Source organism: Sciurus carolinensis, chromosome 11 (genome assembly GCF_902686445.1).
Source record: "Sciurus carolinensis chromosome 11, mSciCar1.2, whole genome shotgun sequence".
NCBI lineage: Eukaryota > Metazoa > Chordata > Mammalia > Rodentia > Sciuridae > Sciurus > Sciurus carolinensis.
Window position 1 is genome coordinate 102,992,997 of NC_062223.1, and position 23,354 is coordinate 103,016,350.

General features: G+C 39.3%; 1 protein-coding gene across 1 annotated transcript in view; it reads right to left on the reverse strand.

Annotated features, from left to right (window-relative positions):
- Mmp20 (matrix metallopeptidase 20) overlaps positions 1 to 21,839 on the reverse strand; it is a 46,279-nt gene extending 24,440 nt beyond the window's left edge. Inside the window, exons 1-6 of the mRNA XM_047518992.1 lie at positions 21,714 to 21,839; positions 14,251 to 14,498; positions 9,670 to 9,818; positions 7,663 to 7,788; positions 6,715 to 6,876; positions 4,394 to 4,535 (exon numbers count right to left, since the gene is read on the reverse strand). Of these exons, the coding sequence (XP_047374948.1) occupies positions 4,394 to 4,535; positions 6,715 to 6,876; positions 7,663 to 7,788; positions 9,670 to 9,818; positions 14,251 to 14,498; positions 21,714 to 21,839 (953 nt within the window). The remainder of the gene's footprint in view (positions 1 to 4,393; positions 4,536 to 6,714; positions 6,877 to 7,662; positions 7,789 to 9,669; positions 9,819 to 14,250; positions 14,499 to 21,713) is intronic.
- Between the last annotated feature and the right edge of the window lie 1,515 nt (positions 21,840 to 23,354).

A 23,354-nucleotide genomic window follows, 5' to 3' on the forward strand; every position in this document is an offset into this window, starting at 1 on the left:
CTTAGCAACTGCCATTTACTGAGCTCTCACTTTGTGTCTGTGGTCTCATCAATAAGAGGAAGTTTCCCAGGTTCTGCTCTAATTTACCTTTGGAGAGTAAATACATCTGCAGGAAACTCAAAGTGGATCAAGGACTTAGGCACTAGAACAAAGACCCTGCACCTAATAGAAGAAAAAGTAGGTCCAAATCTCCACCATGTCAGCTTAGGAACCAAATTTCTTAATAAGACTCCTAAAGTGCAAGAAGTAAAATCAAGAACCAATAAATGGGATGGATTCAAACTAAAAAACTTCTCAGCAAAGGAAATAATCAATAATGTAAAGAGAGAGCCTATAGAATGGGAGAAAATCTTTAACCACATGTACCTCAGAGCACTAATCTCCAGGATATACAAAGAACTCAAAAAACATCAAAAGAACAAATAACCCAATCAATAAATGGGCTAAGGAACTGAACAGACACTTCATAGAAGAAATACAATCAAACAACAAATACATGAAAAAATGTTCAACATCTCTAGCAATTAGAGAAATGCAAATCAAAATTACACTGAGATTCCAATTCACTCCAGTCAGAATGGCAATAAACAAGAATACAAGTAACAGTAAATGTTGGTGAGGATGTGGGGGAAAAGGTACACTCATACATTGCTGGTGAGACTGTAGATTGGTGCAACCACTTTGGAAAGCAGTATGGAGATCCCTCAGAAAACTTGAATGGAAACACCATTTGACCCATCTATCTCACTCCTTGGTTTATACTCAAAGGACTTAAAATCAGTGACACAACCACGTTAATGTTTATAGCAGCACAATTCACAATAGCCAAGATATGGAACCAACTTAGGTACCCTTCAACAGATGAATGGATAAAGAAATTGTGGTGTATATACACGATGGAATATTACTCAGCTTTAAAAAAGAATGAGATGATGGCATTTGCTGGTAAATGGATGGAACTGGAGACTATAATGCTAAGTGAAAGAAGCCAATCCCAAAAAACCAAAGGCTGAATGTTTTCTCTGATAGATGGATGCTAATTCACAATAAAGGGGGTGGCTAGGGAAGAATAGAGGTAGTTTGGAATAAACAGAAGGGAGTGAAAGGAGGGGAGGGAGTATGGATGTAGGAATGATAGTAGAATGAATTGAACATTATTACCCTATGTGTATATATGATTATACAACCTGTACAACTCATGTACAACCTGAAGAATGAGAAGTTATACTGCATTTATGTATGATCTGTCAAAATGCATTCTACTGTTATGTAACTACTTAGAACAAATAAAAAATTTAAAAAAAAGAAAGTAAATACCTGTGCATTGTTAAAAAGATTTACTTTAAGCTGCTCTTAATTTTAAAAAATGGGAAGCAATATAGATATTCTTAAGTATGGGATTGGTTAGTTAAATAGTGGTTTATCTATTTATTGGAATAATACACAATATATGAAAGATTAAAATTAATATTAATTGACATGGAAAAGTGAAATCATGTTTAGGGAAATCATTTAAAAGAAAACACAAGTAGAAAAATCTCATTTTGGGGAAATCCTTGCCTTCCTTTCATATTTACAGTACATAATTCTTTTTTTATTAAAATTTTTTTTCTTTTTACAGACTGCATTTTGATTCATTGTATACAAATGGGGTATAACTTTTCATTTTCTAATCTACACAATGTAGATTCACACCATTCATGTAATCATATATATACATAGGGTAATACTGTCTGTTTCATTCTACTATCTTTTCATTCCCCACTCCCTCCCACCCCATTTTCCTCTACACCAAAGTTCCTTCATTCTTCTCTTTCTCCCCGCCACTCCACCTTGTTATATATCATCATTCACTTATCAGAGAAAACATTTGGCTTTGGTTTTTTGGGCTTGGCCTATTTCACTTAGCACGATATTTTCCAACTTCAGCCATTTACCAGCAAATGCCATAATTTTATTCTTCTTTATGGTTGAGTAATATTCAATTGTATATATATACCACAGTTTCTTTATCCATTCATCAACTGAAGGGCATCTCGGTTGGTTCCACAATGTAGTTATTGTGAATTGAGCTGCCACCTCTACCTCTCACCCTGTATAAAACTCAACTCAAAATGGATCAAGGATCTGGGAATTAGACCTGAGACCACCAAACAGAAGAAAAAGTAGGCCCAAATCTCCATCATGTTGGCTTAGGACCAGACTTCCTTAACAAGACCCCCATAGCACAAGAAATAAAAGCAAGAATCAATAAATGGGATAGATTCAAACTAAAAAGTTTTTTCTCAGCAAAGGAAATAATCAATAATGTGAAAAGAGTGGGAGAAAATCTTTTCCACACATACTTCAGACAGAGCACTCACCTCCAAAGTTTATAAAGAACTTAAAAAACTTTACACCAAAAATACGAAGAACCCAATCAATAAATGGGCTAAGGAACTGGGCAGACACTTCACAGAAGAAGATATATAGGTGATCAACAAATATATGAAAAAGTGTTCATCATCCCTAGTAATTAGAGAAATGCAAATTAAAACCACCCTAAGATTTCATCTAACTCCAATTAGAATGGCAATTTTCAAGAACATAAGCAATAATAAGTGTTGGCGTGGATGTGGGGGAAAAGGTACACTCTTACATTGCTGGTGGAGTTGCAAATTAGTGCAGCCACTCTGGAAAGCAGTGTGGAGATTCCTCAGAAAACTTGGAATGGACTCACCATTTGACTCAGCTATCCCACTCCTCCGTGTATACCCAAAGGACTTAAGATCAGTATACTACAGTAAATAATTCTTGGTCCAGAGAAAAAGTCTGAAAGGATTTACAAAAGCATGGTTAACAATGTGATTACTCTATGTTACGAACTGTGTGTTTGTGCCCATTCTTCCCCCAGCTCATAGACTGAAGCCCTAACCCCCAACATGCTGGTATTTGGAGATGGGTCTCCAGGAGACAATAGGTTTGGGTGAAGTCATGAGGGCAAGGTCCTGATGCTGGAGTTTAGTGCCCTCATCAGAGGAGACATCTGAAAGTTCTCTCCCTCTCCCTCCATGTGCATGAAGAGGCACATGAACACAGTGAGGGGGAGGCTGCCTACAAGCCAAGAGAAGAGGCTTCTGGATGAAGTGGACCTTACAGGCACCTCAACCTTGAACTTCCCAGTCTCTAGAAGTAAGTTTCTATGACTTCGGTCGCCCCCTCTATGGTATTCTGTTATGGCAGCTTGAATGGAGTAATGCATTCTGGGTGGTGGGACTCTTTTTTATATTTTGTTACTCTCTCTCTTTTCAGAATAAACCAAAAGTGTTTTTGTAATAATATCTTAAAGATGTATTCTCAAAAGAAATGTCAGATTTCTCAGGCATCGTCTCTTCAGTGAACTCTCTCTGGACCTCCCAGGTGCTTATTCCGTGTTGGGTCTCACAGGTCTACATTTTAGAGCTTGTGTCTAGCCATGATTTTTGAAGGCCCTTGTGTCTCATGCACTTGTGAAGTAAGTGAAGGCAGAGAGGATGTCAATCCATTTTTACATCCCTAGACACCACGGTAGTACTTGGTACCTAATATGGGCCCAATGGAGAAGAAAGATAATGCCACACACGTGTTTCTGAGCTTCTCTGACTATGGGTGTGACTGGATTCCATCTCCAGTGTAGGTGAATGTGACTGTTTCTCTTTTCTTCCTTGGAAAGAAGAAGAAATTACAGTAACCAGTGTTATGGAGGCAGTAGCCAGGTTCCTTGAGAAGCCAGAGAGTGGAGAGGAAAGGGATCTGTCTATGCTATCTGACAACTAATGGACAGGGAGAGGGTTGGAAACCTTGAAGAAGAGTTTAGGAGGAGTGTTTTTTTTCCTAGAATAATCCACCCATGATCTATGCATCTGATCATCGTCCATCATTCATCATCACCTCCCCAATCATTCAACCATCTTTCTATTTGCCTCTTTGTCCAAATAGGCAACCCTTGTTATTCACCAAATATTTTTTGGGCACTTACAACATACTCTCACTAGGCACATAGTAGTAGTAAACAGAACAGATATCAGATAAATCTGTGCTGGTGTCTTAATTCAGCCACTTAACTGCTGTCTTGGGAAATTCACTTGTTCTCTTTGAGCTACTATTTTCCCTCCCTAAATTGGGAGCTCTGATCTCTACAGTGACAGTGGTTAGAAGAAACACTGCACATGCATGGAAAGCACTTAGCGCAGTATCAAGACCACAGTAGTTTGGGCAGTTCTTATCTCTGCAAAGACCCTTGCTGCCCACCCTACTGCCATTCAAGACTGCATTTCCACATGAACTCCAACCAGAGTAGCAACAAGGACCAAAGGATGCCGGTCTGGAAGTGAGCTGAGGCCTGAAACGAGTTGGTGGCATGTCTTAGGCTTACCGGTCCTTGAAGAACAGAAGTTCCTTTCCCAGCATTGTCACAGCATCAAAGGATGATCTGGAGTCACAGGGATCAGGGATGGATGGCTTGTGAGGAGGGATGTGGGGAATAGTGGGTTTTCCCAGGAATGGTTTCCGAGGTCCTAGGATTCAAAGTGTCTTGGTCAAAATGGTACCAGGAATTTAGAGTTTGTAGACGTCTGCTCTAGGGACACGGGGACTTGTGCACTTTCATTCTCTATGTGGTGATGTCATAAAGAAATGGCAGGCAGATCTGGGTTTGAATCCTGGCTGTCCTCCTTGCTGAGCTGTGTGATTGGAGGCAAATCATTTAACTTTTTAAAGCTTCGATTTCCTCGATTATAAAATGAGAGCTGTAATAATAGAATCTACCTCCAAGAACTTTTATAAAAATCAAAAAATGCCTGAAAGCATGTAAAAGGAGTGCTTGATCCGTAGTCAGTGTTTAAAAGATGGTTGCTATTATTTTATTATTACACATAACTTCTTTGGTATATGTCATATTTAAATTATATTTAAAGAGTATAACTTAAAATTGTCCTTAATTATTTCTTAGTAGTTATGTTTTTTTTTTTCTCATTTAGAGTGTCACTTTCTTTGGTGTTTTTTGGGATTTGTTTATTCTTTGCCTCTTGCACTGTGCTTAAGCCTTTAGTAGGCACAAGGAAGACTGAATGAATTCTTGTGGGGCTGAAGCACCCTGAAGGTTTTTGCTATTGAAAGGTCTCTTCTGGGGGATCTGTTTGTAAAACAGGGACCCACTCCTTGGAAGAGCAGGTGGTGAGTCTTCATCTCCCACTCTCCTTCTCTAAGCACTACCTGCCATGACAAACCTGTGTTGTTATGTTCTGTTCACTCATGTATAAATGGCCCTGTGAAATACGTGCTTTGGCTCCTGGCTGAGGAGGGTGGTGCCTTGCAATTCACAAGCACCCATAAAGGCGAGTCTTGGTCTCAGCCCTTCTTGGTGGCCTGTAAGAATTGCTTCACATTGCAGCTTTCCCACTGGAGGGTCTGGAGTAGAGTATATGAAATGGAGACATTCACAGTATTTCCTCTGTCCCAGAGTGGAACAGGAATGGCACCTAATCTCTCTGGAAATAAAGCTGACTGGTTGCAGGTTTCTTTGGATGAAAATTTGACTTTTGTGCACTAGGTGACATCTGACTGCTCGCAGATGTAGTGCCCCTTTCTAGTTAACCAGGTGGGCTGGCGAACACTCAAGAAGTCACGGGGGCGCTGGGGTTGTGGCTCAGTGGTAGAGTACTTGCCTAGCATGTATGAGGCCCTGGGTTCGATCCTCCCCAGCACCACATTAAAAAAATAAACATATAAAATAAAGGTATTGTATCCATCTACAACTAAAAAAAATTAAAAAAAAATAAATAAAAAGAAGAAGAAGTCACAGGGGCTCTGGCTCTTCAGGCCCTCTAGGCTGAGAGGATGCAGAAAGACTCTGGCAAGGTTGAGTAACCAGGTCTCCAAAGCCCAAGGGAAAATCAGTCCCCTAAATTTTTCTATGTTTTTATTCATTGAGGAAAAATTATCATGGTCTAAGAATGTTTCGATTTTCCTTTTTATGAATGGATTGATTTGTTTTTCCCTTAAGGAAACTTAGATATAGTTTCTAGTAATCCTTTATTACCTTTTGAAAGAATGTTAGTACTTTTGAATAATTTTGAATATCTTAGGGTTCTTATTGCCTTAAACCCTCAGCTTTCTCAATTATCAAGTGAGGAAAACATTCCACACCCTGCAGTCTTGACATGAGGATGGCATGAGATGACACATGTGAGCATGTTTCATAAGCTGCAGACTGCCTGTGCGCCTCGGTGGTGGGTTATTATCCTCATCATTCTATTTTTAGGAACATGTATATGGTGCAAAAGGGGAAGCACCATATACATGAATTATAAAACACTTCCATCCTCTCTCAATGTATAAATTTTGACTTGCACTGAACACCAGAACAAAACAAAACAAAACAAAACAAAAATAAACAAAACAAAACAAAACAAAAAGAAAACAAACCAGACAAATGGCTATATTTTCTATGGCCATCCAGGTCCAGAATGCTCTGGAGGAAAAAATGCAAAATTTAATTGCACATTCCTAGGAAAGAAAGCAATATTCATAACAGGTAAATAGGCTCTTGACAAGAAGACATCACTGAGACTGGGATCTCCAGCTTAATCATTACCTATATAGGTAACTCTTGGCAAAATGCACTTTCTCTTAGTTGGAGACCAAAAATGCCTGTCACTTTCAGGATTAGTGAGCAAAGAAGTGTAGTGATCTTACCATACAGTGCCTGGATCCCTTTTACATCATCCTTGGGGAGGTGGAATCCATAGGGGTGCTGGTACTTATAGGTTGGATACATCAGAGCTGTTGGGTCTGTAGAATGGGCCAGGCCCAGGGCATGGCCAAATTCATGAGCAGCAACAGTAAATAAATTGAAACCTAAACAATGTGTGAGAGAAAGGCAGCATCAACACAGGTTTTTGTTTTCTCTATCTTCTGTCTTTACAGGAGAATTTATGCCCAAATCAGAGCTAACTAATTTCCTTTTCATAGCTGGATTGTTTGGAGGTTGGTAGGCCATTGTGGCAATTATTTTACTGACTTTAGCCTAGTTCTTTCCCCTTGTTGGAAAGTGGGGGGTGAGGATAGAAATGTAAAACAGTCCATTTTTTGTTTTAATGCCAGTGATGCTTGATAGATTGATAAAGAAGGATCTTTAAGCTAGTAGTGGCAAAATAATACAGATTTAGACCACAAATGCTTGAACAGTCTTTGGCTGTCACAGCCTACTTCTTTTTATCCACATGTTTCACACTGATCTCCAAATGACCTGAATGATATTCTGGAAGCTTTATACCCATCCCCATCACATTTCTCAGGACAGTACTGATTCCCTTGGCTCACTTCTGAATGTAACCTATTTCCAAATACAAGTGAGAGATAACAAATGTCATATTACTGAAGAAAGAGAGAGCTGTGTGTTGAGGAGGGCATTGCTGTTTCCTGAGATTTTATGCTACAAAACAGATCTGACAAGTCTACAGCACAATCCTGGGTGGGTCTTTTCCCTTATGAGTTCCCTTTTGGATTTTTGGCTTACTTGTTTTTCCTAGTCAGCCTCCCTAGTTAAAGGGTGGCTTGGGACGTTGAACCTCAAGGTTTCATGATGGAGGCCCAGGAGAAGGTACAATATTTTCCAGGTTATGGTGAATTGTGCATATATACCATTCATCCCCATAGTCCACTTCTCAGCATTGTCGAAATGTGTGTCTCCTCCCAGGCCTTCTCCAGGTGCGAATGCATGGGCTAGAGTCCCTCGAGGCCCATCAAATGGATAGGAATCCCCATGATCTGAATAACAGGAAAAAGTGTTGAGTCCTAGCAATTCTGAGGGTCACAGAGTATGGACAACATTTTGAATAGCATTGACACTTAACGTTTACTTTTCAATATTCCTTATTTTAAGAAATTCACATATCAACGGTAACTGCCCATTGAAAAACAAAAAGTATGATTTCGTACTTCAAAGGTAGCATTAAAAATTAAACACGTTTTTGTTGTTGTTTTTATGGTGACATAGCATACCGCAGGCTATGCATGTACCTTAGATTACAAAAGGAGAAAGAACAGGGGATGTTAGATAGCAACCTGGTTCACTGGTGGAAAGGACTTTTGAAATACGAGTCAGCTGAGAGGGTGTAGTAAATTGAACAAGCTTTTTGACTATACCACAATATAATTTAATTTAAGGAAGTGTTGAAAAAGGAAACAATTTCTCCAGCATTTTGAATCCCTTCACGTGTGAAACTCATGAAAGTAATGAAAGTTGGGAAAACGTCTAACCTTTGAAGCTCTAGGTTTTTGTTTTACCATCCATATTTTAATCAACAGTTCATTGGGAACTTAACAGAAAAGAAGGAAGAACAACATGAAGGAGGTAGTAGAAGCCACATTTAACAATTTTTTCAGAATGACTGTAGGCATACCTTTGTTTTTTTTTTTAAACATCAAAACAAAGTCCAGTTGCGGCATTTCTCAGGTTTCAATGCAATGAAGTTTAACCAGGGAGGCTGTCCTGAGGACTTAACGATGACTGCAGGGCCCCTAGTCAACCTTTGTGTTAGGGGACAGGGTACCAGCTTGAAAGATGAGAGCCACATACTAACTCCATGGCCCCCAAGGCTGCCCTGAGTCCCTGTGTCCTGCCACTTCACTAAGAGGCCTTGGTTTTCTGGGAGCTACAGGACCTGCCAAGTGCCAAAATTAAGACCAGAACTTGAAATGTCAAGGATACTTAGAAACATTGTCTGTGAATGGGAAGAAGTAGTGGCTCTCACATACCTTAACCATTAGGAAGCTGAGAAGGGAAGGGGATGTCATAGGTCATTTGACCTCCTTTTACTTCCTATACACATTTCTCTGTAAAGGGTTCAGAGCTCTCCACTGATCCTTGCACAGCTCATGAGCTACTCCCTAGTACTCCATAGGAGTGCACCTTCCAAAAGGTGGTCCACAAGTAACCAATGCTGCAGGTGAAAAGCTGCATCAAGGTCACTGTGGAATCCAGGGTGACAGTGGAACACCCTTCAGTGTAAACTCAAGGCGGAATTCTTGCTGGGCATGGTGGCACACTCCAGTAGGGTACATGGGGCTGGAGACTATGGTAGGAGGATCCAAACTTAAAGCCAGCCTCAGCAACTTAGCAAGGCCCTGGGCAACTTAAGCGAAAATTTGTCTCATAAAAACAAACAAACGAACAACAAAAAAAAAAACAACAAAAAATGGCTGGTGATGTGAGTCAGTGGTTAAGTGCCCCTGGGTTCAATACCTGGTACAAAAAAAAAAAAAAGTGGAAATTCTTAGCTAATATAGGAGAGGCAATAATGAACATCATCACGTGAACAGATGAGGTCAGAAGGCCTCTAGTAAAAGAAAAAGCTAAATATGACCCAGCTGATCCTTTTATGGGGCAAAACCATAATGAAAGCTTGTCACAGTGAGTCGATTCTATAACCGAGTCTTGTGATGGCCAGAAGATATGCTCAGAACTCTTGGGTTCTATTTTTCTGACCAGATGGAGAGCATAACTTTACCATGGTCCAGGCCTCTGCCCTTCACCACAGTGGGTGATGGAGGCTTGTGCTGATCTCTTGGATTAAGTATGTAGAAGGAATACCGTTGGGACAGTTCTCCTTTGCTTTAGTAGATGGAATTCAAGAAGCACCACAGTACCTCCAGTTTCAAAAGATATCATAATATCGGCTTCTCCTGAGTTTATTCTAACAAAGTTCAGAGGGACAGCGCTGCTCCAGGCCTGCAGGGCCATCTCTACTGCTTTGTCCACTTCAGCAGGACTCATGGAAGACGTGTATTTGGATATTCTGTGAAAAGAGAAGGAACATGTTCTTCGGCCAATAATTGCTAATGTGTGAGGAAGGCAAGCACTATGTTTTAGCTTGTATAAAAAAAAAAAAAAAAGGTTGAATGTACATCTACCATCCAGGTTTTTTTTTTTTTTTTCTCTGAAACAATAATTCTTATTTTGTTTTTTATAATATGTTAAATTGCTGCATGTTAACCAACAAGACAGATGAAGGGGAGAAATGAGAGTTGCGATTATCTGGAAACGAAACAGTTTGGTTTTCATTGTCATGACACTATTACTCATTTTAAAGAAGAATACTTGCCTAACATTATAGTTGGTAAGAAGTGTATTTTCCTGAAATTGGTTTTAATTGAGAGATGACCTCTTTTTTCTCAAAAGGGCAACTGGATTTTTCAATTATAAAATATAAAAATGTGCATTTTGGGGGATTTACAAACTCTCATTCAAAGGGCAGTGGGATTTCCCCAGGACTGTGGGGTAATGTTTTTTTCTTAACATATGCAGTCTCGAAGAGGAAATCCTAGTTTTGAAAAAGGATGCTCGTTGGGACTGAAAAAGGAGGGCAGGGAGCATTTCAGCAAGTCCTGGTGTGACAATGACATCTAAAGGCAGAAAAAATAGCGTTTTTTTTTTTTTTGACAAATAGCGGATAGAAACAGAGATGGTAGTTTTCTGCTCTGAAGCCCAGGGACTGGGGTTTCTGGCAGCAGCATGGAAAAGGAAGGGCAGGAGAGAGGAGCATCCACCTGGACCTGGAGCTGGGCTGGAATACCGTTATGTGCCAATGCAACCTTGGCAGAGGGTCTGAGCCTCCCTTCCCTCTTCCTCTAAGTGCTACTCCAGTGTCTTGTACATGAGAGATGCTCAGGAAATGAATGATAAAGAATAAAAGTTAGCCATTTAGGGACTACTCAATGCTTATCCAACTTTAGGAGCTGCGATAACTACCTAGGAAGCTTGTTAAATGTACAGGTGTGGTCCAGAAATCTGCATTGCAGCAAGCACTAGGTAATTCTGATGGGTGGTACTGCTTCAACCAGAAACCAATAACTGGGGTCCGAAAAAAAAGGACCATGTTGCACAGAGAGATGGTAAATAGCTCAATACAGGACTTGGAGGGGGAACAAGGAGCTCTTGAAGTCCAGGGGTTGGGCCCCAAAGGAGGTAGCTATAGAGTAAAGGGGGAAACCAGAAAGATCCTTAAAATGACTATTTAGTGCTATCAAAATATGCCAAGCCTACTTTTCAGTATCAACCTGTGATTTATCACTTGTATAGTTAGTACTTTGGAATTTTCTCACATTATAGATAAGTCAGCTGTATTTTTTAGTTGATTAGGTGTGTTAAGCTGGAGAAGACAGGGGTGGAGAAAAGGATGACACCAAGAAAGAAGAGGATGTGGAGAAAATCCTGACCCAGACTCTGTCAATTGAAAAAGCTATGATAATCATAGTTAATATTCTTTAAAGAGATACTGTGAGCACTATTTTGTGTGTGTGTGTGTGTTTGTCTGTGTGTGTTGCTGGAGATCAAACCTGAGTCTCACACACACACTAGGCATGAGCTACAGCCTCAGCCCAGCTCTAAGTATTTTTAACTGCACTCTATTATCTATTCCTCAAAACTATCATCATCTCATCATCATTTACATTTTGTGATTCGTCAGAATTTGTGTCCAGCTTGGTCTAACTTCAAAGTTTATGCATATAAGCACTATATTGTATTTTTTCTTTTAAAATCATCTGGTATTTGTTATAGGAAGTTATGCTGACATTCAGTAGCTACTGAACCCTGTACAGACAGGGTGCTATGATAATTTCTAATATCTTTCAAGGGTGAGGGAATAAGGAACTTGATGGGAGCAAGAATGGACAGACAGTGTTTGTTGAGGGATTAATTACGGGTTGCCTGATGTACCATGGAACATTATGCTTCTCCAAGTACCCTGTTATCTTGATCCACGCCCGTTGTTACTGCTGCGCATATTCACAGACTAAAATTCTGGGACAGTTAAAGCAAAACAAAAGAACTATGAAAAGTCTCCTTGAATTATATGCCAGTCCAGCCCTAATGGCTTTGATTTTTTTGTTCAGAGCGCCACCTTATGGATTAATTGACTCCTAGCAGGGAATGGCCTCCCTGAATCCTCTACTCCCCATGTGTGATCATGGGGACTCACCAGTGCTCTAGAACAGTTTAACAACTGGTTCTCCAGAGGAAATTAAAACTCTCCTGATTTGTATGGTTTGCTGATTTCTGTATTGTAAATATTATTACTATGGCTAGTTTCAACCTAGAAACTTGCCATCCCTGACTGGGGAAGATATGAGCAGGAAACACTACCATTGTGTAGTGTTTCTACCATACAGATAAAATAGATGCACCCAGCTTTGTCCATATGGGTGACAATAAAAGGTAGTAAAACACCAATATGTTTTGATCACTTTTGTTTTTTTAAATAATCTAATTGTGAATTTAATAGTTTAATAATGGTTTTATCTTAGCAACCAGTTCATAAATTCCTTGGGAATTTAACAGGCTCCCAAATTCCTGTCATGTTAAAGGTTGGTCCCTGAATTGTTAGGAGCTAGCTCCATCACACCAATGCCTGGACTACTACAGCAGGCCAGCCTTTCCTTACCTCCAGATACCTTCTGGATGTGCTCATCCTAAAATCAGAATAGGATCCTGATCCTGGCCTGGCTTTCCACTACTGGGAAATCAAGTCTGAAGTCTTTACCATCACATTCTAGTTACTGTTGGGGCTGCTGCTCCAGCCTTGCTTCCCACAGTCCCCTTGTTCTGCCCTCTACCTAAGTACACAGGCCATTTCAGGACTGGTACATTGGTGCAGGAATGCTGCCAAACACTGCAGGCTGTTGTACTCTCTGCTGTTCGCTTCCTTTGCTTTTCTATTGAAAAACCCCTAACGTTTGCAAGGCCTGGAGCAAGACTACAAAGGGAGACCATTCTTTTCCAAAGCTGCAATCATCTGGCATGTTTGTGGCTCACACTTGCAGGCAGCACGCACTCTCCTGAAGCCTATTCACAGGCCAATGGTGTGTACTATGGATGACTCTCCCTTAGTTGGACTAATTTCTGAAGGAATTTTGCACTAGGCCCAGAAGTGGGTCCAGACTGTTGTAGCAAGGGATTCTGGCCTCCATACCCAGAGCGCAGGGAGGAAGGACAGTGGTTCCTGTTGACTGTGTCCTGTTGGTCTACACAGGAAGAGGCAGAGGTTGGGGTAAGGGGACCTCAGATGTTACTCCGGTTCCTGGCAAAGTGGTTGCTCCCTCTAGGTTCTTCCACGGTTCTCTGCTTAGACCTGTAGATTCATTCTTTTCATGCAGAGTTGTGGCTGTTTTATGTCTGTCTCCCCAAATGTACTGTGAGTGAGATTCCTAAAGACTGGAACAGGGAACCTAATCACCTTTACCTCCCCTCAACTGGATGCCTATGGTAGATACATAATAAATCATCACTAAATGATTTTTGGAATCAACAAAAAAATTTGTTACTGAGTGAGTTTTATCTTTCATTTTGGGCAGATTGTTTTAAGAAAATTGGTTGGTACTGTTAGGTTGTTAATCCTATACTAAGTTACATTTCTTTAAAGATTTATGTCATTTCTAACTGCTGAAATTGTAATGCCTAAGATGATCAGTCATTATGATAATCACGAGATTAAACTTTTAAGCAAATTGACCATTGTCAATGAAGCCAGAATTAAGGACTGGTAGTTAGTGTAGAAATAGGAAATCGGGTCAAATCGAGGAAATGAAGCCATAAAGCCATCTGCCTCTGGAAGTTGGAGACTGCCCCTGGAAGAATGGAATGTCAAGGATCTCCGGAGCCCATTGATTGCCAAAATTTACCTGCCTTTATCAAAGACTGCAAACAAGGGGCTGCTAATTGGTGCCCCCTGGGCCCTTATCTGCCTGAATCACCCTGGCCCTCCCCCTGCCCATGGTTTCTCACAATGCGAAACCAGGCCTAGTCACGTAGGCAGGAAGGAGAGATAAGGGGGAGAGAGAACTGGAGAAAAAAAGAGACTTTAATCTATAAAAGATGTAGGGTGAGCACACTTCTTGGGACTTTTAGAACATCAGCCATGGCCCCCTGCATAAAACCTGCTTCATATGCTTGCCTTGGAGTGCTTCTCTAGTGTTCAATCTTCAACATTAGAAGGAGCAGAACTCGTTACCAGTAAACGGCGGTATCATCATTGTCTAACAGACCTACAAAGTTCTTATTTTTCTCATGGTTGTGAGGTGTCGTGCTTTTTATACAGATCAGAAAGAAGATATTTTTAAAAACAAAGGAGAGAGAGAGAGAGAGAGAGAGAGAGAGAGAGAGAGAGAGAGAGAGAGAGAGAAAGGGAGAGAGGGATTCTCTATGAATTTGGAAAGACTCCATCTCATTACCTGTATGTCAAAGTATTTTTTTTCCACTTGGGTTCACCTGGGAAGAGGCGATAGTTAGCCACATCAGGAACTCCACAGCGAGGCCTCTTGATCACATCCATTGTATTCTGGTCCAATTTCCCAGTGACTTGGAGGCCAAAGAATGCTTGCAGTTCCTTAATCTTCTTGACCATGGCATTGCCTCCTCTTGTAGCCATCTCACCAACCTGGTGACCACCTTTCTTTGTGTAATACTTGTCAAGATATGCCTAAAATGGAGAGGCAGGGAGACACGTCTGTGGCATAGACTCTTGCTCAGGTAAGAGGACAATATTCTTGATACGAAAATAGTGTGTAAAGTATATTCCCATTTTGAAAAACTTAGACATATTTGCATAGATACAGAGTACCTATGTCCTAAATTATTAATGATTACCTTTGAGTAGTGAGACTTTAGACTATTTTTCTTTTGTTCACCTGCATTTTTCAGTTTTCCCACAACTAATCTAATGGATATGCACTATTGCTTTAATTTAAAAACTATGGAAAGAAAATTATGTGAATATTTCCCCTAGGAACTGAATATTTGTCATTGAAGTTTTTTATACAATTTGCAAGGACAAAGGCTGTTTTCTTTCATTATGCATAAAGCAAGATCAGTAAGTTCTTAATTCTCAGAGGTATTGTATTCCATCCTCTCCTCTGATAAAATGCAGGGGTCAATCTATTCAGTGAGGGACTTCAATCAGTTCAAGTAGGTTGTGGGGTGAAGTTTTTAAAAATTTTTTAATTTTGTTGTAGATGAACACAATACCTTTATTTTTTTATTTTTGTGTGGTGCTGAGGATCAACCCAGTGCCTCATACATGCTAGGCAAACACTACCGCTGAGCCACAACTGCGGCCCCTAGGGTGTTTTTTTTTTTCCTTGGGGCAGGTTTCCTAAGACAGGCTCTTTACCCTAGCAAATAAAATGAACCATTAATTATAAGGCTTCTTTTGTACATAATGAACATAAAACCTCTAAGTATGCACTGTTCAATAACCCTTTGCTATGACGCAGAGCTGGGATTAGGATAAAGTGAATGAGGCAGAGTCATGTAAATGCAGGATTGAGGCCTGCCTTTGGCTCAGGAGTTTCACCTACCCAACTTATTCAGGAAAACAACCAAAGAGCAGCTAAATACTTATGCACATTTTATTATACATATATATATGTATATACACATATGTATATATTATATATATATATATACACACACATATATATGTATATATATCATTTTCTACTTATATAGTATAACTTTTTTATTTGCTGGGTATATATTATATAAATTATCTCTACATTATCCAGATACTTACTTATAATTTGCATATAAATTATGAATATTATTTACTTATATACTATATACTCATATAAATAATAAAAAATTAGAAAAAATAAGAAGTGAAAAGAGCAGAGAAGAAAACTTTGTACAGATTATAACTACAATTTCATAAGTAAACCAAACATACACACCCAATAAATAATATAAGATAGTGTGTCTGAATATTAATATAATATTGGTTTTCTCTAGGTGGTGACATTATGACTGTATTAATTTTGTCTTTTTTCATTTTCTGGGTCTTTTTTTTTTTTTTTTTTCAGTTCTGGAGATCAAACTCAGGGCCTTCCACATGCTATGTAAGTGCTCTACCACTGAATTACATTCCCAATCCTGTTTCAAAGTTTTCTACAATGAACATGAACCATTAATAAGGACAAAGAGAAAGGAGCAAGTCTTACTGGTGTGGAATTGGGGTTCTATTTCCTCACTCTGCCCTGTGTGTGAGAGAAGCTCATTTTCTTTGTAGTTGAAAATTTTAGATGAGATGAGAACACAGGAGGTGCAATTGTGATAGGAGCACCAGCCCTGAAGCCTGCATGAGGTGCTCTGAACCAGGGGTGACTATCTGACTCTATTCCATTGCTGCCATCTCAAGTCATCATTTTATGTTTTTTGTTTTGTTTTGTTTTGTTTTGTTTTTTGCAAAACAAAGTTTGATTGAGTGAGTCATTCTGTTTGTGCAAGATGATGTCATGATAATTTGATGCTTGTGGTGATGGCTGAATGTGCTCCTCAGAGGTGAGCCCTGAAGATGCTCCCTATTTATGAGACAGTTTTGATTGCAAATGCTTTGTTCTCTTGCTAGGTTATGTAATATGCTCTACACTCAAACTTGTCACAAAATATTTTCATAAAACATTGTCATATAAGGGAAGATGCTTTGGTATATTAATTTAAAATGCATTTACCAGTACCATTACAGTAATGTGATATTTAGGCATGAACTGGCACTAGGGGGTAGTAAGTGGGGGAGTCACCTAAACTCAGTAATAGGAATAAATAAATTTTGAAAAACCAAAATCACTGCAAGAAAGTCCATGATAAACCAAATCTTGAAATTTTAAGTGAAAAGAAGATGCAACTCTGTCTCACCCAAATCCTGACTCTGAACCATACAAAAGTGTTTTGAAAGGTATAGACTAAGAGAGTAATAGTGGTTATATCTTAATGATAGAATTAAGATAATTTATTTATTTATTTTTTCTGGAATGATAATTTATTTTTAATTATGGAATTTTTGTAACTTTTCTGTTATGAATCTATATAATTTTTATAACAAATGATTTTTTTCCTTTAAAATACACACATGATGTTAGAGCTGTAGCTCAGAAGGTTGAAGACTGGTCATAATAGATAGGATTAATATAATACATTTTAATGAAGCAAAAATAAGATTAGGAACTCTTCCTTCTTAAAAAGAATATGAGTGAAGTTTTCCCTATTTTGGTGTTTCCAAGGATGTGATTCTTATGCTAGTAAACACCTGTCATGTTTCACCATAAACATTCTTGTGGATCTCACCAGTCAGTTGCATGCCCCTTCCTACTGGGGACCCTGTGCCTGACTCAAATCCTGGGCCTACACAGTTCTGGGTTCACAGCAGATGCTCAGTTAATGTTTGAGCTCATTTTCTTTAGGCAAAGTATGAAAACATGCTTTGGAGGATTATCAGAGGTACTGAGAGCCAAGTATTCTGGGAACTTTCTTGCCAGTTGTCGATAAGGCTTTAGCATACTTTCTGGAGTCTAGATGCTCCATCTGGCACTTAGATGTGATTTTAGAATGGCTTCCGTTTATATTCCAACACTTGCATGCTATTGGCTTAACAGTCAATGTTGCACTGGGTCAAAGATTTCAGGATCTACCAGAGTTGTCCCATCTGCCTCTCGCCTTCTCCCCTCCCTTATTGTTAAAATCACAAAGTTTTGGGGCTGATTATCAAGTGGTCCTCTTTCCACTTATTTTGCAATATTCAACAGATAAAATAATGAGGGCCAGAAGATCTGTCTCGGCAGGTTGGTGTCCTTCAAACTCCTTTCTTAGTGTGCTTTGATAATTTCCCTCCTGAGAATTAGGACTTTAAAATTCATATTGAAGAATGTTTTGAGACAAGGTGAAGTTCAAGGAATGTTTCTTCAATATTTTTTTTCCTTTTCATCTAAGTCACTGAAATGGATTTGTGAAAACTTTTGATGTATCTGAAAAATCTCAAGTTGTAGTCAAGGCTATATCACTTGTATAGCAAGCTTGGGCAGTTCTTTATATTTTTTTGGTTTTAGCTTTTTTATCTGTTGAGTGGGTTGGTTTCACCCCACTGGTTATACCAGTGTGAGGTCCAATTTGATCTTCAAGGTGAAAATATTCCTAAATGTATCAAGAGACTTCAAATGCCTTTCATTCATCATCAATGATACATTTGGAAACCTATCCTGAAAAAATAATTCTTTGTTTTATATTAGGATGTTGTGTACAATAAGTACCTATAGAAATATTATTTATATGGAAATAATTTTTCTGTCTAACAAAGGAAATGGAGAGACAAATGATAACTCATTCATGTTCTGGGAAACGTGATTAAAGAGCTATTTTATGAAAGTAGCATAAACATCAAAATTTTCTTATAAAACAATGAGAAAAGTAGGAACTGCAAAATTTGGGGGGGGGTAACTGGGGATTGAACCCAAGGATGCTTAACCACTGAGTCACATCCCCAGCCCTTTTTATTTTTTGTTTTGAGACATGGTCTTCTTAGGTTGCTTACAGCTTAGCTAAGTTGTTGGAGTTGGCTTTGAACCTGCAATCCTCCTGCCTCAACTTCCCAAGCCACTGGGATTACAGGGGTGTACCACCACACCTGGCTAGGAACCAAATTTTAGAGACAATAATTAGATCTTTATCATAGAAAATAAAATGGTAATAAAACACCTGAATTTAACAGTTTTTGCATTTTGAAGGTTTTATTTTTGTTTTTAATTTAATTATGCATTCATAGTAATGCAGTATATGTAAACTTTTATTATTTTTAGAGATAATTGGAAAAAAAAAACTTCTAAATGTTCTATCAGTACTACCAGATGACCCCTGACAATGATAATTGGACTTCATGAATTTTTTTTTTCTTTTTTGGCTTTATGATGGTGTGAAGCACATTCGGTAGAAACCATACCTTGAATTTTGATCTCTTCCTAAGTCAGCAATATGTGGTACCATACCCTCTCTTGATGCTGGGTAGGAGCAGCAAGCAGCAGCTCCTAGTCAGCCCCGTGATTGTGAGGGTTATGACCTTACTCCACAGTGTACTGTGTTACTGAACAATGACACTTGGTAGGTCAGGTGTATCAAATGCATTTTTGACTTGCAATATTTTCAACCTACAATGAAGTTACCAGGATACAACTCCACCATAAATCAAGGAGCTAATATAGCAGATTCTTAAAACAGCCAAAAAACCTGGAATAAATTCTGGATTATGAGAATAGGTAAGCCTTTTATCATCCCATCAGTTTCAAAGCCTTTATGTGAATTAGCGGGCCAGAGTTTAAAGGATACAAGTGTGCATTAAATAAATAAGCTAAAAACCTACTTATATTTTCAAGTATAGATGTCTGTGTCCACAGGTTTTGGAAGGGGAGGTGCATGGTGTTTGGAAACATGACTCCTTCTGGTGTTTCCAGGCACAAGGAGCCATTAGCTCTCTCTTACCCTGTGATCTAGAAAGAACAGGGCAGTGGGGAAAGTGTTTAACCTGGCCCAGCCTGTCCTGTCCCTGGGACTCATCCAGTGCCCTCTTGCTGGCACACAGGGCTGCTGATCAATCATACTCTGTGCTCCTTTATGCCAGGGCTGGTGCACTTCCTGTTCTTTCTGCCTGACCATCCGGTCTCCAGGTCTTCACATGACAGCCTCTTTCTTACAGTTCAGTTTCATCTCAAATATTGCTTCCTCCAAGATGCCTTTCAGGACTACCCCCATGGTCCCTTTAACTCTATCATCCTGGTTAACTTTTTACCAAAATCACCAATCACTTTTTGAAATAATCTTCTGTACTTATTGACTGACTTATCTCCTTCCATTACCTTCTCACCCCTCCATCACTCCCATATAAATCCTGTGAGAGCAGAGACTTGACTTTTGTTCACTCATGTTTCTGTATCACATGTCACATGGTAGGCATTCAATTAATGAACTTCAGCTGCCTACTTTAATTTATGATTTTATAAAGTGATGAGTTTGTTATATATTTTTATAAACTGTTAGGTGGGATCATTAATTTTTCCTAGTCTCTCAGATCCACATAAGAGGTTTGAACAGACATTCTGGTCTCCTAAAGAGTAATGAGTGTGCCCCAGAACTGATGACTGGGATCTGCAGCAGAAGGTGCTGTGTGCTAGGTGACAAGGTGTGGACAAGTCTCCTCACTTCTTGCTGAAAGTCTTGCTGAAAGTGAGTCATATCAGAGACTGAGGAGGTCTCAGTTTATTGGGAAAGGCAGAAATAAGGAATCAGTAAAGGTCTCCAACATTTGAAGTCCACCTCATTCTTTCCTGGTACCCCAGCTGACCCCTAGCTGACCCCTTATTGGCTAGGGTAACAATTATGGCTTCACCAAAACTTTCTGATCTTATTCCTACATAGATGGGGCCAGTTATTTATTATTATTATTTTTTGAAAGGGGCTGATGGACAATATTTTTGACTTTGCAGGCTATACTCTGTGCCACTGTGGCAAGGAAGCAGTCGTAGTGGACAAGATGTAAACTAATGGTGGCCAGGTTTGGCTCATGGACTATAGTTTGCCTGATCCCTGGACTAGAATCAGGGCCTCATACCACCTCACATCTGTTCTGGCTTCAGGATGGCCCTCCTTCTGGAGGTCACAAACCTCTAGATTCTGAATCAGTGGAAGGAGTCTGGGTGGTGGAAAATTGCATATGAGAAGGGACTCAAAGCTAGGAAGCAACATTAAAATTCAATTTCCAATAGATTCCACTACTCTGAGTTACTTTGACTTTAGTTCATTTATGAGTGGATTTTAGTCAAAGGAAGTTGAATTCAACAGGCCTGAAATAGGCATCTTCTATTGAATTGAGCTTTCTTTCATATGCAAGTCTGATATTGGAAGAATTTTAATGACTGGTGTGGAATGAAAACTGACCAATTAGGATGGACGAGTGGTGAAACAACTGTTGGGGACAGGCCAGTGTGCACAGGTGAAAATCAGCTTTACAGTGTGCAGACCCAAGCTGCCCACAGTTGCAGCTGGGCAGGCAAGAAAGCAACCCGAGGGAAGAGTGGTAACTGCACCCATGCTAGAGTTGGGGCAGGCTCTGGAGAGAGAGGCCCATGGAAAACATTTCTGCACACCTTCCACCAGTGCTGTGATTCCATTACTAAAAATCCATCTCTATGGGTCAAGGACCACCATCTTCTTTTTAAGTGCACAAATATTTGATATCATTCTGAGTCACGTTGCCTTTACAAAAATCCCCATGTGAATTATTCGTGTCAGATTCTTTCCAACAGTCAGATGGGAGAGATCTCAAAGAGGAAGATATGGAAAGAGTGAGTAAATGAGGGTGGTGGGGGAATACACTTTAGAGAGGAAAGGTCCTCAAGGGAGAGAAGGGTTTGCACTTAGGAAAAACTTGGTTCACATTAAATTTTGATCAAGGACCTTGAATTCAAGAGTCATTTTTCAAAATGTGAACTTTTTTTTTGTGATGGCTAGAATTCTAGTTGTAAATTCACAACCTGCCTTAATGTGAGACTATTTCAGTTTTTATATTTCTGCCCCATTTTCCCTCCATTATTTCTCAAATACTTGTCTCATTTTTTTTGTTTTGTATTTTTTTGCAAACTACCTCGAATTCTGTATAAAGCAAGATACCTAGATATTTATTTGTTTATTTATTCAGTCATGCAACACATGCAGCTAATATGCACCAACATCCATCTTAAATGGTACCATCGATTAGACTTCAGTGGACTTATAAAATGATTTAAAAGGAATCACAGATTTTTGCGTATTTTCTCATTTCATGCTTTTAGGTTTTCTGGGCAACAAGGAGAAAGAGGAAATTGGGCAAAGAGTCACAAACCTGTGCAAGGTGGTAGTTGTTCCTCCAGGTCCTGGGGGTGGCTGCAAATAGGGAGGGGGCTGCAGTGGAAAACTTCAAAGCTGTGATGAGGAGGACAGCAAGGCCAGATGCAGGGAGCACCTTCATCTCTTGGAAGCTGGGTAATTATATCAGCCCAGGGGACGGCAGCCAGTGCACATTTACACTTCGACCCTGGGCTCCTTTTATAGAGTCCAGCAGGTCTGGGCCCTGCAAGCAAGGATGATTCATGTCTCAAATGGTAATTATACAGCTTGCTTCTCTCCCTGATGATGGGGTAACACAACCGTTCATAGGAATCAGGGAAAGTTTCATTCTTTGCCATGTACGGTCCCAGAAGGAGAGAAACAGTTACTTTTAATGAAGTTTGTTATACTTACACAAATTAGGGTAAACTTGTTTGATTGACTGCAATTCAACCAAAACAATTTGGGAAACTTTTACTATTCTGATTACAGAAAAGGTAAATGATTAAATATAATTGAATTAGAATATAATTGAACAATCCTGAACTCCCCCCACATTCAACCCAATCACCTATATCTTCTGTATCCACTTTGATGTTTCTCAGGAATGAATGCTGTTGATGATGATGGTTCGGAGACTTGTAAGATTCTAAATCATTAAGACAACATTACATTATACTGTGCTGACTTAGAGTGGAAAGTGAACTGATAACAGAAAGCTATTGAATGAGTTAACACAATAGTTACATCTTAGTTAACCAGAACAGTAGACAGAACTCCCCATTCTTTGTGCAATCCAGTTAATTGGGGTCTTATTCTTTTTCCTGGCTTTGAATAAGATGGATTTTGATCTAAGAATAGCATGGGAAAGGGAGGTACTAGGGAAATAAAATGGACCAAATTATGTTATGTGCATGTATGATATGTAACTGTGAATCCCACTATTATGTAAAATTATAATGTAACAATATAAAAAAAAAAGATAGCCCAGAGAAACGGTGGTGTAAGGTGGGAAAAGCACTTCACAGTCAGAAAAATTGAGATTAAATTTTAAGATATTTTCTAGCCATGTGATGTTGGGCAAGGTATTTCATCTCTATGAACATCAGTTTTTTTAAAAATCTGCAAAATACTGAAAAATAATACTACCATGTGTAAACTTCTCAATGTTATAAGGGTAGCACAGCATATAGCATGATATCTGCTAGTATCACTTGGCATCCATCATTCCTGGGTTCTGAGAAAATAGCTGATGATCAAGAGGAAAATACTCTTGTTCAATCCAAATGAAATTCAGAGCTGGGAAGGTATAAACTCATGTTTTGCTTGTCTAAAATAAGAGCCCACTTTGAGGGCTATGGATATAGCTTAGTGGTAGAGGGTTTGCCTAGCATGCTTCAGGTCCTGGGTTTGACTCCCAGAACTCTCTGCTCCTCCAATAAAAGAACCATCTCAAGGATTTTTAATTAAAAGTTCACCAGAAAGTCCTTCACTCTCTCCATGCTTTGTACACCTTGCACATATGCACAGATTTTTTTTAAACACAATTTAAGACTGCAACAATTCAGACAAGATCTTGTCCCAGGAGGACCTCCACCAATGACTTGACTGCAAATCTTGCCTCAAGTCTCCAATATCACTGGACTTTGTATCCAAG